Below are 15,535 nucleotides of genomic sequence, written 5' to 3'. Positions count from 1 at the left end.
TTATTCCAACTGATTTAGTATCTCTCCTAAATGTGCTTTGTGATTGGATTAACTGCATAGCCCCAATTTAATTTTTATAAGATACCAAAATACACTGAAGGCAGAGAAGCAGGGGCATATAAAAACCTACTTATCACTCCAAGCTCCAGTCCATTCCACGTCACCCCAGGGATTTCTAAGCCTCACTAGTTTCTCTGGCCGTCCTCGGTAATATACCTAAAAGATCCACAACAAACAGAGCCTGAGAGCTTCCATTATTCCAATCATCACAGGGCAATTGCTTTTCAGACAGGATAAAACACGATTTGTGCTTGAGTGATGCAGTCCATTACAATTTGCAATAGGTAAAAGACACCTAGATGCCTTCCACCCTTATTTTACATTATCCTGTGCCACCAAGTGAGCCATTAGCTGCAGCACTCACCATTTCGTATAATGACAGCAACCTGCAAGGAAAAACATCAGCTACAAAACAGCAGAATATCTACCTCCTCGAAAGCAGGAGACATCGCACAACACAACAAGGTTGGAAAGAGGTTATTTGGCATGGACACCTCTGTAATGATTTCAGTTTCAGAGAAGCAGGAGTATCTAGGGCCCATTGTGAAGGTGAGACTAATGGCCAAGCTCATGAAAGAGGTTTTTATTCCTTTCCTATCAGCACTGACCGACAAAGGACACGCTCCCACCTCGTGCAGTACGAACACGTGTGGAAATAGCTACCTCCTCTCCTGTTTCTCCTTTCCGTACCTTCCATTTCAGTAACACCTTGGCCCACCTTTACATTTTGTATTCCAGTCTATTGGTATAAGCTGCAGACTGCACAGTATACTCTGTATAACTACCAGTAACAGAGCTTCTGTCCTGCGTAAGTACCACAGGTACTTTCTTTTTTCTGTAAGAGGGTGCATAAGTTAGCAAAGTTTTTGTTTGGTCAGTCACAGAAAGACATCAGAAGATTGAAGGCACTGCAGCTGGCTTGTATGATGTCCCTGGAGAGCCTGGCTTACCTCTTCTGCTCCAGTGACAGAGTAAGCGTGTCCCTTTACCAGCTTCAGACTTGTGATTGCTTCTATTTCAGCTGCAGTAGTTATCTGGGGCAATAAAAGTATACACATTTAGGACTACATATTGTGTATGAGCTCAGCTTTCACGAGCAAATTAATATGGGGGAAGATATCCAAAGTGGTATGCACAATGAATATCAATATTCTTGATGCAAAGTATATTAAATAGAGGTGACATCCGCAGCAAAAGTTCACCTCCACAGTTTCATGCCCCTAAATATGCAGTCCTAGCACAGCAGAAATTCAAGAATGTACAATGAAATCTAAATCTAAATCCAATTCCTAGCTCAGGTAACAGACCCAGTCACCTGCAAAGCCATATTCATGTGAACTAAGCTCTAGCCTGCCTCAGTTGAGATCCATAATATCAAAATTTGAAATCTGGCAATCCCATATGCCATGAAGCAGGATTTCAAACAAGATAATGAAATGGGATGTGAAAGGTGTGAAGTTTCCAAAACATGTACAAACATCATCTGCAACTTGAGAGAGTTTGTATTACAGGTGTCAATAATCTTTAGGACTGAAAACCAAAGCCAGAACCGGACTACAGGCTACAATAAAGTGTCTCAAAGAGTTTTTTATCTGGCAGTTGAGCGTCTGGAGCTGAAATTACACAGAATTTGAATGAGAAAACATACTTAGAGAATGAAAACGGAGTTCCGGAAGACCAGTCCCCAGTATTATCACAGGCTGTCTTGTAAAAAGGGAGGCATGGTGAGAGTTGGTTATTTAGAAACTCATCCAAAGTTTTTATAACAGAAATCAATAAAAGTCTCCCACCAATTGTAGTTTGCTTTTACTTCAGACTTTCCTACCTATGTCCAACATTGGTCTGAGCTTTTGTTACAGTATGGACCAGAGCCCAGAGAAGAGGAGTGAGGAGAGTAAAGCGGCAGCAGCCTCTTACATCTATGGAACAGCCAAGCAGCGACCCAGCTCTCAGAGCCTTCTGGATGATTTGGTACAGGTTTGAAGGAGCCCTCCGCAGCTCATAGGACTCAGAGATGCCTCCGGTAAAATCCTCAAAGGCCTCTATAGTGGACCCTCCTGCAAGAGCTTCATAAGAGCCATTCAACCTGTGGGAGAGATGACAAGAACTGTATAAGGAGCCATCTCCACCTGTAAGCATTAGCAGTGCAGAAAGAAGGTTTATAATTTAGTATCTCTCAGTCCATGTGATCATCAGTGTGACCTGGGGCACCAGAAGTAAAGCCCCTTGAACCCAGCAGTTGGCAATACCCTTTATGGACCTAGAGGGAACTGTAAATAACGGGTGGAATGGAGGCTGCATTTAAGTGAAGTGCATTGTGTCTAACACCACAACCACGTGGGCAGTCAGATTCTGCACACCCAGGACCGCTGCCTCCTGCTTAGCCCCCGTACTTGGCGTAGGCCTTCTCCAGCAGCGCGCTCCAGAATTCGTTGCTTTCCTCCGAGTGCACGAAGAGCAGCTTCCCATTCTTGGTGGGCAGCCTGTCGTCCACCACGACGTCCACCCACTCCCCGTACTGCCAGAACTGATGAAAAGAAGAAAGGAAAACATGATGAGGGCTGGTGTGCACATGATAGCTCCACACTTCCATCTTCCTACCCCGTCACCTGTCATCAGTTCCCCCTGGATAAGTCACTGTAAGGTTTCATTCCCATGTTGGATTCCTCTACCTTGTAATAGAGTTTAATAGAGGCAAACTCTTCCCAGCCCTGTGAAGCACTGAGCAGGCTTCTTAACCCTGTATTAAATTTTGCTGAGAGGTAATATTAACAGCAACTTGTTGCACATAACATCTGGAACACTGTCTGTGCTCCATGCAGAGCTTACATGATGAACAGTCCAGAAAGCTAGCATGTAGACAGGATACTCTAAAGTATCTTTCCTTGTCTACTCTTTTAAGGTCTAATCCACTGGGGAAAAAAAAAACCAAACAACAATGCCCCTGTAAAAATGCTGCAAGGAGAGGTCACCCAAAAGGAAAACACTTGATAGTGCTAATCCCTTCTGAAAAGACTGGGAAATGTGTGAAACATTGCTAATGCTAATTTTTTGCCTGAACACTAGAAACATTTACTCCAGAATTTGATGCAGTCCTGAAAGGAAAGAGGATAATTCACACAATAACCCCCTCTGCTGAGATGAGCTGGTGGAAGGGATAAGTATGTGCTCTGTAACACCTGTCCTCACCAAAACACCCCCTTTAGCTTTGCAGGGTGAATCCCTGCTGCTCACACCTGAGCCTAACCTCTAGTCAAAGCAGGTTGGCTCAGTCCCAACACACTGGGTCTGCAGGCAAGGAAATCCAGGGGATGGGAGGAGAGGGAAGGGAAGGGAACGGGCAGGAACCGCATCAGCCTGAATTCACTCTTGACAGTTGGCAGCAACAGAGTTTGGCTTGACTCACAGGGCGTGATGGTTTGGCTCAGTTTACAAAACCTGTATAACTCACCAGAGCCCTATCAGCTGTAAGACAGCAGAACCTAGCCAGCGAGCAGGCATCATTTAACATTATTTAACTCTGTTCTTCTATTCTTTCCCTCTCTCCCACCAATTTCACTTACACACCATAATTATTGACTATTTAGCCTGTGCCAAACACAAAAAAAAGCTGGTTTTAGCTGAATACGAGCATTTTCCTCTGTTATTCTCAATACCCTGATCATATAGGTACCTGGAAGTGAAAGATCCCAGCATAGTCCTTCTGGAAACTCTGAGCCTTGGGAACAACACGGTACAGAATGTCTGGATTCAAAGTGAGAGATGCAATGGCAGCTAGGAGCCAGCAATCACCTAAAACCGCATACGTTACAAGACAGAAAAGTATATTAATAAATAGGGGTTTGCCGAGCTGATCCTTACACCACTATGTCACACTCCCATCTAGACTAAAATGCCAGCATCAAGTGCTTTGCAGGGTCCTGCCAGACTCAGTATTGGTTCAGCAATCCATTCTTGTTTTGTTGAGTTACTTATCTCTTTTGCTCATTTGCCACTCATCCAGACCGCAATAGGTATCTTGGGGCCTCTGAGGCTGATCATGGTGGTGATTTCAATGGTCTAGTTGGGGCTTTGCTATTTTGATTTTTTAATGAAGCTGTGAAAGCAGGCTGCTTTATCTAAGCTTGTTAATGCCCTCAGGACACCGGGAACATAGCCAGAGAGAGAAGGCATTTGGGGTACGTGGGTTGCAAAGCCTGGCTGGGCAGCACAGAGTTAATGACCTGCAGTACTTTAACTAGACCCAAACCACCCCACCCGGGAGGAGCAAGGGCTTAGAAGGGCAGAAGAGGGCAAAAGTTCTGGGTTGATAGAAGGGTAGTGGGGCTTCTATTCTTGTCTTTTGGAGAAGATTCGATGGATAGCAGGAACATTTGGGTGGCTACTCTTTCTAAGCCCTGTCTTTGAAGGTCTGAATTAGAATCAGCACTTAGGTTTATTACTACAGATTTGCCCATGAGTGTAACGGAAGCAGAAGTCTCCTGGGAACTCTGCAAGTAGGTGAGTCCTTTCTCTGGCATACTCCTTACCCTGGAAAGGATGAGGATGCCCAGCCCTCCCTGGAGGCTGCGTGCCAGGTTGGTGACCTGCTTCTTGTGGGTTGGAGGTTGGGGAAGGAGAAGCCTCTCTCACACCAAAGGTGGTGCCCCTGGGAGACTCAATGACTCGTGGGTTTGTTACAGTATTTGCATACTGCAAACAGCAGGAAGAACTTCTGTGATTCTGTGTTATTTCTGAGGTGTGCAGAAAGCCTAGGAAAACAAAACTGCTCTGAAGGTACTAACATTTTCCTGGTTCCCTGTGGATTATCTGTGCCAAGACACGGTTTCTTTGTGCAGGTGCATATTCTGCAGAAGGAATTGGCATAACAGCTCTTGCTTCAGTGGAAATAAGCTAAAGGAGAAACCAAGGAAAGAGTTTAATCTGTAGCATGATTTAATATCTTAGAGCAGCAGTTAACTCTTTATATTGACTTAGGCTTTATGATTTAGTGCTGTGATGAGTATAACTGTAAAAGTAAGACGCAGGGACTTGCCTGGCGCTGTGTGCTCTCTGCTGCCTGTACCCCCCTGGGAAGTACTCAGATGCCTCCTATGAGCTGAACAAGAAACAGCTGTTCCCAGTTAGGCAAGCAGTGACTTGAAAACACCTGTAAAGAAGCACCCCTGGTGTGATGACCTGTAAGGACCTGAGCTGCCTGATTGGATTATGGGTGCAAAAGCAGGATCTACCTAGTGTGCCAGCCCTGGCATTTCCAATGAGGAGGGAAAACCTAGTATTAGCATGTGAGGTGCTGTTTGAGCCTTCCCCCAGGATTGCTCTGCAATATCGTAGCTGCCATATTCAGGAAAGGGTATTCAAGCTGGAAGGGGGTAGAAAATGGCTGAATTACCTGCTTCTCCCCATCCACCTGCATTTCTTATGAGAAGAGGTTAAAAAAATTTGTCCTGCTCATCCTATGCAAGTGAAGCTTGAAGAGGCAGTGTGACGCAGGTTAAATGCTACTTTGCAGAAAAGTTGTTTGAGCCAAGAGCTCTTGCTTGAAAGGTAAGATTTCCTCTGCAGAAGAGAAGATAAATTAAAATAAAAGGGTTGTGGGATGTTTAAACTGGAAATGCTGTGTGTATAGAAAAAAGAGTCTGAAAGCCTCAGCCTCTGGAGCAACTATGAGCAAAAACCTTCTCAAGCTCATCTTCAGCCTAATTGTTTTACAAGTTATTTTGCATTCTGTGGGAGAGGGCTTGACTTACTGGCCTGGAAGGTTCCTCCCAGCCTTAGGTACATATGTATAAAATAAGCCAAACTGGGAGACCACAAGGTGGGGGGCGGGGAGGAAGGCTTTAAGAACCTCCTTTCCCAAGAAAATGTAGATGCAGGAAAAAATGAGACTGAGACCACTCAGATCTGCTTTGTATCTATTTCATTGAGGCTTTCCTTGGTACAAATGTATGCCTTATGCTGTTATAATTTCTGCTTTCGCTTGGGGAGGTAGAAATAATGGTGATAAGTCTGGGGAATGGCTGTTCAGAGGAGGAAGATGGAAAGCTGTATAAAGTTAGACCTGAAGCCCTCATTTTCTCAGCTACCCTAGATTTTCTTGCTGCTCTGGCTGTTCCTGGCATGCTGTGAAGTACAGAATACTATTTCTGAGAAGGTGGCAGGATGGGGGTTCTGGTGTCCCTGTTGTGTCCCTCCACCCCCAGTGAGACCGGAGAAGGTCTACAGCAGTGATGAGTTGGTGCTTGCCCAATGTGCAACATCTGGAAGGGTTTCCCTTTCCTGGTCCAGGCCAAGTTTCTACAACCAGCGAAGGTGAAACTACTCTGGGCTTTTGCTGAGGATGGTGTATGTTTGATGAACAATTAGGCAGAAGAATCAATGAAATGAGAGGGGTTTTCTTAAGTTATTTACTTCTCTGACTCAGAACTAAACAATTTCAGAATCTTAACCCCAAAAGATGCTAAATGCAGCATGAAATCCTTTATGGCTATCTTATGGTATGAATTAATTTCTCAGCATCTGGGAGAGTGAGTGATGTTGGCATTGGTACTTCTGCCTCCAGCAAACACACCGTGCAATCTAGCTTCCCAGGGAAGCATTAGGGGCAAGTCTGCTCAAAGCACGTGTGGAAAGACTTGTGTTGGAAGAATTGCAGTGGTGAACTTGGCCTTAAAAATAGCTATGCCTGCCTTGAGCAATGCAGAGTCCTAGCTCTAAACTTACTTGGGGGCCTAATATCTTTGGCTAAGCTTGTGGCTGAACAAATATCAACTTTACTCTCCGAAAGGAACTAGCTGGGAATTGGCTGCTGTGCAGTAACTTGATAAAAATGAAGGTTTGCACGGCGTGCCTAGATGCAGATGGTTTGGGGGCATCTTTATATACAAGCAATACATTACATTCAGGTTCCTGTGATATTGGCTCTAAGACAACGTAAAGAGGATGCAGGAACCTGTCCATACCAAGGAGCTTCCAGGATGGAGCCTAAACTGCACAGGTTGTCTCTTATCTTCTTGTACACAATAATGGGATCGTGGCCTATTAGTAAGTTTTCTCAGCACTCCTGGATAATATATTACTAGTTCTAAAAAAGTACAAGTTGACAGTACATGTTCCTTTTTTCAAAGTTCAACATAATTTTGCCAGCAGCAAATTTCAGAGTTTTGTTTGTGGTTGTACCTACAGGATAGTGCAACAGCATAAGCTCCCTAGAAAGGCAGTTTATGTAGGACCACTCAAACCTGTCCTGATTCAGCTACAGGTTATAAGTCATCTTTCAAGCTGTGAGGAAACTATTTGATTCCCTTCCAAAAAGTGAATTTTTGGAGGAAGAGGAAAGGAGGCCAATTGACCAATGAATTAAATATTTAATTAGAATGTCTTTCCAACAAGTTATAGTCAAAAAAATTACAATATCAAAAAGCATTCCTGCTCATTGTATGCGTTTGAAGTTGTGGCCTTTTAGCTTATAAAAATAAATTTTAAAAAAAGTGTCCTCAACATTAGCCCTGCAAGGCTAAATCACCTATCGGCACATAAACTGCTTTCTGCTCAGTCTCATATTTCATGAACAAGTTTCAGACAAGTGCCAATTACAGTGTTTACTGCTGCTGCTGAATGTGCTAAAAAGAAGCCAGCTTGGTTCCTGAATCTGAAGTCATTTGTAATGTTGGTAAAGTGCAAATTTTTTAAAATTTTTTTTTAAATTTTTTTAATTTGAAATAAGCAATTCTGACCTTGGATTTGTGGTGGAAAGGTAAACATGAAGCCTAGCTCTGTGTGTGTGTATATATATATACACTCATAATCTTGGAGTATTACTTTGGCTGTTAGTGTACTTGAAATAAAATCACTTGCTGCTCACAGATGTACTGAGATGGCTCGTGTTCTCAGTGCTATGCAGGCGCCTCCTGGTTTACAGAGATAATCGAATTGCTGCGGAGAATACCGAATCCTTGGTGACCTGGGAGCTGAGTGACTCCTCTATATTGATGGTGTTTACCCAAGCACGCTACACTTGCAGAGGCCATAAAATAAATGAGAAATTTGATTAGTTTCAGTTGCTACAGAGCCACGTTCAGTTTCTTTTTAGCTACCATGAAAGTGTCTAGCCGCAGAGCATCTAAACTCTTCATTGACCTAGTGATGGTGAGTTCAAGCTAAAAGTCCGAGTGTCTGGTTCCAAGATCTAACCGGACAATACAGAGGCATTTCTGTCCTGACTGTACTCTGGCTTGTTGCTATTTCAGCAATGCCTGGTGTTCAGAAGGGATCCAATACAATCCTGTGGCTCTTGCTTCCCGGTTTGTCAAGCAGATTTGACTCTCAGCTTTAGTCTCTGCTGGAAGCCCTTCTTCAGAGCTTGCAGTACCTGGGCCATCCCCCCAGACATCAAGGAAGCACTGACCCACTAGCTTTATAATTTCTGGTAGTGCAGGCTGTTCCTGCTTTAAGATTTCTAAAGAAGGCTTCTTAAAGTTTTCTATGGAAATGAATTAAGCTCTGCAGATGTTTACAGAAAGCTGAAGGGGCACCCAGCAAAGGAACAGGCTTTCTTCTCTTTAGGGTCTCAGAGGTGTCAGTGAATGTATTTTTTGAGATCTAGGGAATATATCTGCTAGAACAAGGATCGCCAGTACCCCTGGGCCCAGGGGACTGAACATCAGAAGGGCCATATATTAATGTCTATAGCAAAATAAGTGAACAAACCCAGTACTATTAAGCACTCTCCTGCCTACAGGAGCTCCAAAGGCTCCCTCAACAGATATCAGAGGTGTCAGGCTTTGGTTTGTTCTCCGATCTACCCGCAACCTTCTCAAATCTGCCCGTAAGACAAGATGCGCACAAACGAGGCATGGGGTGGGTTCCTCAGCTGGCGCCAACTGGTGCATCTGCGTTGGCTTCAGGGGACTTCTCCAGCTGACAGCCCAGGCCAAGGGAGTGCTGGAGTAAGTACCCTCTGAGCCTTCAGAACAAAAGACACCCCATGAACATAAACAGTGTGGATCTGGAAAGCTAATATTAAACTGAGAGGGTTTGAGTATGTTTTATATTATTTAAGTTAAATTTATGCCACTTGCTTCTTAAGAACTTCTGCAAACAATTCTGGGGTTAACTTATTCAGCTGCAAGAAAAGTTCCTAAGTCACCTTTAATAACTAAGGCTATGTGACTGCATTTCAAGTTGTTACTAAGCTATCAAAAAGATATGGTTCAAAGAACGTTTAAAATATTTCAAGTCTTTCAAGTTCCCATCAAACTTCCCCAAGCTGATATTCATCTGGCTTACGCTGTTGTCAAAGAAATAAGTTTAATGGAGTGAGACTAACTCTGCGTTTTCTTGTTCCTTTTGTTCACATAAACCCAGACCTGCAGTGTTATTTTTAAAAGTAAAGAAACATGTCAGAGAAGATTATTAAAAATAGGCTCTATTTCCCTAAAGGACTTGTTAACGGGTCACATACGTGGCTTATGTAAATATGTAATCAGGGTCTGTTTCAATAGAAGTGTTTTACATGAGGGCTTTAGTAACGGGGACTTTGATATTCAAGGTATTGGATCAAATACCAAAAAAGCATAGTATGCCTCAGAGATGTAAAGCAAATACCTGAACACTAGAAGGGAATTCCCATGCTTATATTCTGAAGTTTGTTTTTGAGAAGGGTCAGTGTGTATAGAAGCGATTGTAAGCAGCCTTGCAGAAATAAATTGGATTATCTTTGATTATTTTATCTTTTCTTTGAAAGCAAGAGAAAAGGAAGTTCCTACCAAAAGCAGAATCAGATTCTGGGGACTTTTCTTCTAGGTTTAGGGGTAGCTTTCAGGACTAGCCCTTGGGGTACTGCCCACTGAAGGCTGGCTTGGGAAAGCCTGGAGCCAGGCACTGTCCTCAGATTCACAGGAGGGTTTTGGATCCAGTTCTGTTGTTACCACTATTTGCTGGATTTTGGCATTGCTCTGTAATGAAAGCTCATTTAGCACAAAGGACTGGGACTCCACAGAGACATTCAGGAGGTGACAGAAATAAAAAGGGGCTCAGGGTATTTGCATTCAATTTCTAGGCTTAACACAAATAATGCTTTGACCTCTTCTAGTTTATGAGCAAGTAAAAGTCTTCAGTCCTTTAGCTTGTAAACTGCCAAGGAAAATGAGGTTTTACTTCAGGCATATGATCTTTTTTTTTTTTATATGCTATTATAGAAACTTCCCAAATTGGAGGTGACAAGAAATGTCACTTTTATTACTTATCTGATCCATTCTCCTAAAATACAGTAAGTGATTTCCCCATACTCTGCTCCAGCATCCACTGAATAAATATCCTGGAGCAAGTGTATGATTGGGCATCTTATTTTTAGCATTTGGAGCACAGGCCCACGCACCAGGGAATTTTTTAGCAATTGCTTTAATGGTGCTGTGTTTACAGGACCAGCATTGGTATTATTTATTGCCAATGACTTGCAGAAATTGTTTGAATCTCATTTGCACAATGGATGGGCCAGAAGACCAGTAAGGTCAGGAGTACTGCCGTAAGCAGCGCAGGAGGGAGAAAGGCTGATTTCTCTGCGTCTAATCTATCAAATTCTCATTACAAGAGTTTCAGCCTTCTCGCCTCTATATGTAGTCAGGAGAGGTTGCTGCTGCTGTCTTCTGGAGCTGGATCTTATCAGCGAGGCAGGCGGGGAAGGCGGCTGCTGCAGCAGCTATTCAAAGGCGGAATAAAGCCCCGCTTACAGCTCCCTTCTGGCCACTTGCATAGGAGCTCTGTTTAGACAATGGCAAGCGTTGGAGAAAAACGGGTAGGGAAGTTTTTCTATGATGGATCTCCAGGAAAGGATGAGTGCTGTCTGAGAGACATCTCATCAGCGTCAGGCCCTAATTCGGGAAGCTGAGCAACACCGCCTTTTTTGGCTGCATTTGTACAGCGTGGCTGGTGCCTGGTCGCTCCTGTCCCTGCTCGCAGCTCTACACCAAACACTGTACAAGCAGAAGGAACATTCAGCATGAAGGGCCTGGAACAGTTTGCTTGTTGTGGTGGTATTACAAAGTTTACGTGCTCCGTTCATTTTTTACGGTATGGTCTTTGTTTCTAACTCATGCCTGCAAGCAGACGGGCCATCCTGCTTAGCGTGAAATGGCATATCATAGCCCCAGCCCCTGTACTAAACTAGTTCTTGCTCTGCTCCTTGGCTGTTGTGTATTTGTTTTGTGTGAAACTGAGGCTAGAACTTGCTCTGCCTCCCAAATAAAATCTCCAATGACTAGGCTACAGGGTAAAACCTCCCCGGTGTCCCTTGTCCCCTCAGTCTTTGGAGCCACTCTTGCCGGGATGGGCATGAAACCCACTCTCTTGCTTCAGGACAAGTGCTCTCATGATTAGGTTGGTGTCCAGCTCTGTTTCAAGAGGTGAAAAGCAAGCCAGTCTTCTGTTCCACAAACAGATAATTATCTTCCTACCTCCAGGAGACAGTTTGGAGTCTCTCAAGTTTGACATAGCTCTTAAAAGCCAATATATACCCTGCCTCAGGCAGCAACGCTGGTGTGTGAGTCCCCTTCTTGGGTATCTGCCTCTCTCTATACCATGTCTGGGACATAGCCAGTAAAATGGTCTGTGTATGAGGAATTTTTAAATGAAGCTTCATTTTTTTTTTTCTTCTTCCAAAACAAAATTCAGAAGCATTGTACGTACCCAGCTCTCCTTGGCAGACATCCGTTCGAGTAGCTCCTCCGATTATAAACTGAGGGTTGGCACATAACTCCTGAAAAGACACATTTTCAAAGTATGCATCACCTTTTCTGATCTGAAAAGTTCCTGCTTCTTGTTCCTTGTTTCAATGTTCAAAAAATATTAAACACTTTCAATGTTTCTTAAAAAATACATCCTTTGTCCTCTGATTAACGTGGTGTTAGAACAATGTTGTCTTATTAAATTGAAGACTGCATGGGGTTTTTTTTGAGGCAAACCCTGAAGCCCTTTCCTACTTGAGACTGTCAGTGATATTGGTAAGAATTTTTGCTGCTGTGGGGACAGGGGTGAAAATTCAACCTCAGCATTTACATCTTATTTTATCTTGCTGTGGTTTTGGCTCAAGCAGTGCAAATGTGTTTTTGCTGCTGGCTCTGGCACTGGAACTGTGCTGAGTTGCCACTGCCACCGGCACGGAGGACGTTTCCCCACCCTGACCCTGCTTCCTGGAAGGCCAACCGTGCAGAGATTTTTATTAGCGACCCTCCCTTTCTTCCTTGCCCTTTGGGGCCAGCCAAGTAGGTTACGGCAATTACTGTCCCTCCTACCCCAACTCTGAGCCCTCCAACAATTCATGCCCTATATTAGGAAGTTAATATCGTCTCTCCAGAGACAAAAGCCTCCCCCTTCTCCTGAGCGTTTTGCATGAGCTTCTGGATGGCAGCAAGGGGCAGTTTATAGGAAGCCTAACTTGGTAAGAGGGGTTGAGGAAGGCTTAAGCAGTCGCTGACTCTCCCAGGGAGCAGCAGTTGTCAGCTCTGAGCATCCCGTGGAGACAGGGACAACCGGGGATTTCTTGTGTATGTCGTGAAGAACAGGTTTGTGAATCTCCTTGCAATAGGTGTGATCTCAGCTATGTCCTTTTTGCTTCTGTGGTTATCCAGCTGTCAGCTGCCTTGCAGCTGTCTCGGTGGATAGGAGTCAGGAATAGGTTTCCTACCACACAGAAAAGGTTTTCTGTTGGTTTTATTCGCCTCCCTCCAAAGCAGCACACCCGGTGGCAATCAGCTGCATGTGAGTTACTACTCACGTAGACACGTGTCCTTTCCGAGCCACTGCCAAGTGCCACGTACACCTTTTGCACAACTGCGTTTCCACCTTTTCTCTTTCTATAAATCCACTGTTGAAATCAGAAGATAAGTCTTTGACAGCAGAGTGTCTAACACTCGCTGTCTGCAAACCGGCAGTCGCAACCTGGGCGTGGGGGGCGACCTTAGCAGTGGATATTTATTTTGCAGGGGACATTTCTCCAGCAGGTCTCCTCCAAATTGCCCACTGGGTCCTGCTGCCTATTTCAGATGCAGGCAGGCAAGCGAACAGTGATTCCATCAGCCTGCAGTCGTGGGCAGAGTTTGTAGATGGAAACCTGTTGGCCGGTTGAAAAAGTCCAAGAAATGAGCAGGGCTGTGACCTCCGACAGGAGTCATCCACAATGTGTAAAAGCAGCTCAGATCCAGGTCCCTCCACAGTAGAGCAAAGCAGAGGTTTGTGTCACTTCGCAGCGGGACTTGGGCTCTGCCCCATGCATAGGGATATAAGCCAGTGGATCCCAGTACTTGTGGATTAAGTGCCCGTAACTGCTTGTGTCTCTGCTGAGTGCCAGGAGGGCAGAGGGGTCCCACGCAGCGGGTCTCTGGCAGGCAGGGCTGGGACATTTAACCCTCTTGGGTCTCAGCCCTCAGTCATTCATTCTTTATCCCCCTACGCTTGTGACTGTGTCTCTGCCTGCAATGGGCACGATGCTGTTCTTGCATGAGAAGCCCGAGTCTAATTTAAAGAGTTTTCTAAGGCTGATCTTCTCCCAGGGTAGGCAAAGCCAAGAAGCACATCCATGGTACATGTTGCTGAAACATCCAGGTGCCAGAGTGAGGAGCTGATGGACAAATGGGGTTGCCAGGGTAGAAACTTGGAGTTATTAAACCTGTAGGTTTCTGTTTCCTACTTTATTTTCAGGTGAAAAAATAATAAAAATTGAAGCCTTGAAATTTTCCCTTCTTCTTGTTCTCCTTTCCCCCCATCAGAGAAGGGTAAGCTGTTTGGGGGTTTTTCCTTCCTTACTCTGTTTTTCAGTTTTTCTTGATGTTGCAAGGAGGGGCAAAATGACAAAAGAGGAGCAAAGTAGGGACAGAAACAAATGACTGAAAAATGAAAGTGTGGAAAAATCTCTGAACCCCTGATTTTGTGCTTAAAAAAAAATTCAGCATCTAATTTTTCCTGATGAAAATGACTTTTTTAAAATGAAAGGTCATTTATGGGATATATGTATGTCCTGGTTTCAGCTGGGTTAATTTTCTTCCTAGTAGCTGGTACAGTGCTGTGTTTTGGATTTAGTGTGAGAATAATGTTGATAACACACTGATGTTTTAGTTGTTGCTAAGTAGTGCTTATCCTAAGTGAAGGATTTTTCAGTTTCCCATGCTCTGCCAGCAAGCAGGTGCACAAGAAGCTGGGAAGGAGCACAGCCAGGACAGCTGACCCGAACTAGCCTAAGGGATATTCCATACCATAGAACGTCATGCTCAGTATATAAACTGGGTGGAGTTAGCCAGGACCAGCCGATCGCTGCTCAGGCATCGGTCAGCGGGTGGTGAGCAATTGCATTGTGCCTCACCTGTCTTTTCTTGGCCCTAATTTCTCTCTTTTTGTTATATTCCTTTTCATTACAATTATTATTGTTGTTGTTATATTTGTAGTATTATTGTCGTTATTATTATATTTTAGTTATTAAACCATTCTTATCTCAACTCACAAATTTTACTTTTTTTCCCCGATTCTCCTTCCCATCCCACTGGGAGGGGGGAGGAGTGAGTGAGCGGCTGTGTGGTGCTTCATTGCTGGCTGGAGTTAAACCATGACAATATATTTGGGTAATAACAGTTCCAGTCAGTTTCTCTTTAACTGTTATAGGTAGCTTGAAGCAAGGCAGAGGATTTTATTTAAGTATTAGCCTGATTTCCTAGGGTGCACAGTGGCAAGACGTTGGTGTGGGTACCATTAAAATTGATGGTCAATGGTTCCTGGGGTGCCCTGAGGTCTGTCTGGATACCCGTGGGGCTTTTGCACCCATGTCTGCATCGCACCCTGGACTTGTAGCTCTGTGGAGCTGGGGTGGACAGGGAGGAAGCAGGTCCCCATGAAACAATTATAGGAGTCCTTGCTTTACAAAGAGCTTAGAAGATGTTGGTTTCTTTTTTTCCCCACTCCCTTTTCAACTTTGCTTCTGCTAACCATGGAGGTAAAGCAAGATAGAAGAGAAAACCAAAATGTACAGGAATAGTGAATATTCAGGCTCACCACTGATTTAGCATGGATGTTCAGGTGAGCTTTGATTAGATCTGAACCCAGGAAACAAGCAGTTTTAAAGCACCCTTACCGTGGGGCGTTTCCAGATTATTCCCCGCGTTTTGAAGGAGTACGGTCCCAGGTCCCGGTAGCCCAGTACGGAAGGACAGGCTGGGAACTCCTCATCCTTGAACAGGGTGCCAGCCTGCAGGCACTGCTGCTTCAGGGCTTCGTAGTCCTGCTTCAAATACTTGATGGCATTCCTGTTGGATCCCAGCCCGGCCGCGGCCGCTCTTTCTTGGCACAGCCTCGCTGCCACCCTGGACATCCTGCCCACCCTCCCGGCGTGCGGCAGGGCTCTGTCTTTGCCTCCTGGGCAAGAGGAGGTGAATTTGGGCAGGCAGCAGGCTGGGGTGGAGCTGAGGGCTGCCCCATGCACTCCAACAGCCCT

At 44.6% G+C, this 15,535-nt stretch overlaps 1 protein-coding gene across 1 annotated transcript in view; it reads right to left on the bottom strand.

Annotated features, from left to right (window-relative positions):
- CAPN8 (calpain 8) overlaps nt 1-15,412 on the bottom strand; it is a 31,218-nt gene extending 15,806 nt beyond the window's left edge. Inside the window, exons 1-7 of the mRNA XM_075042015.1 lie at nt 15,176-15,412; nt 11,746-11,815; nt 3,734-3,852; nt 2,454-2,587; nt 1,978-2,146; nt 1,011-1,094; nt 131-216 (exon numbers count right to left, since the gene is read on the bottom strand). Of these exons, the coding sequence (XP_074898116.1) occupies nt 131-216; nt 1,011-1,094; nt 1,978-2,146; nt 2,454-2,587; nt 3,734-3,852; nt 11,746-11,815; nt 15,176-15,412 (899 nt within the window). The remainder of the gene's footprint in view (nt 1-130; nt 217-1,010; nt 1,095-1,977; nt 2,147-2,453; nt 2,588-3,733; nt 3,853-11,745; nt 11,816-15,175) is intronic.
- Between the last annotated feature and the right edge of the window lie 123 nt (nt 15,413-15,535).

This window comes from Buteo buteo, chromosome 12 (genome assembly GCF_964188355.1).
Source record: "Buteo buteo chromosome 12, bButBut1.hap1.1, whole genome shotgun sequence".
Classification (NCBI taxonomy): domain Eukaryota; kingdom Metazoa; phylum Chordata; class Aves; order Accipitriformes; family Accipitridae; genus Buteo; species Buteo buteo.
Note: the sequence above shows the minus strand (reverse complement) of the source record. Positions and strands in the feature narration are given on the sequence as shown.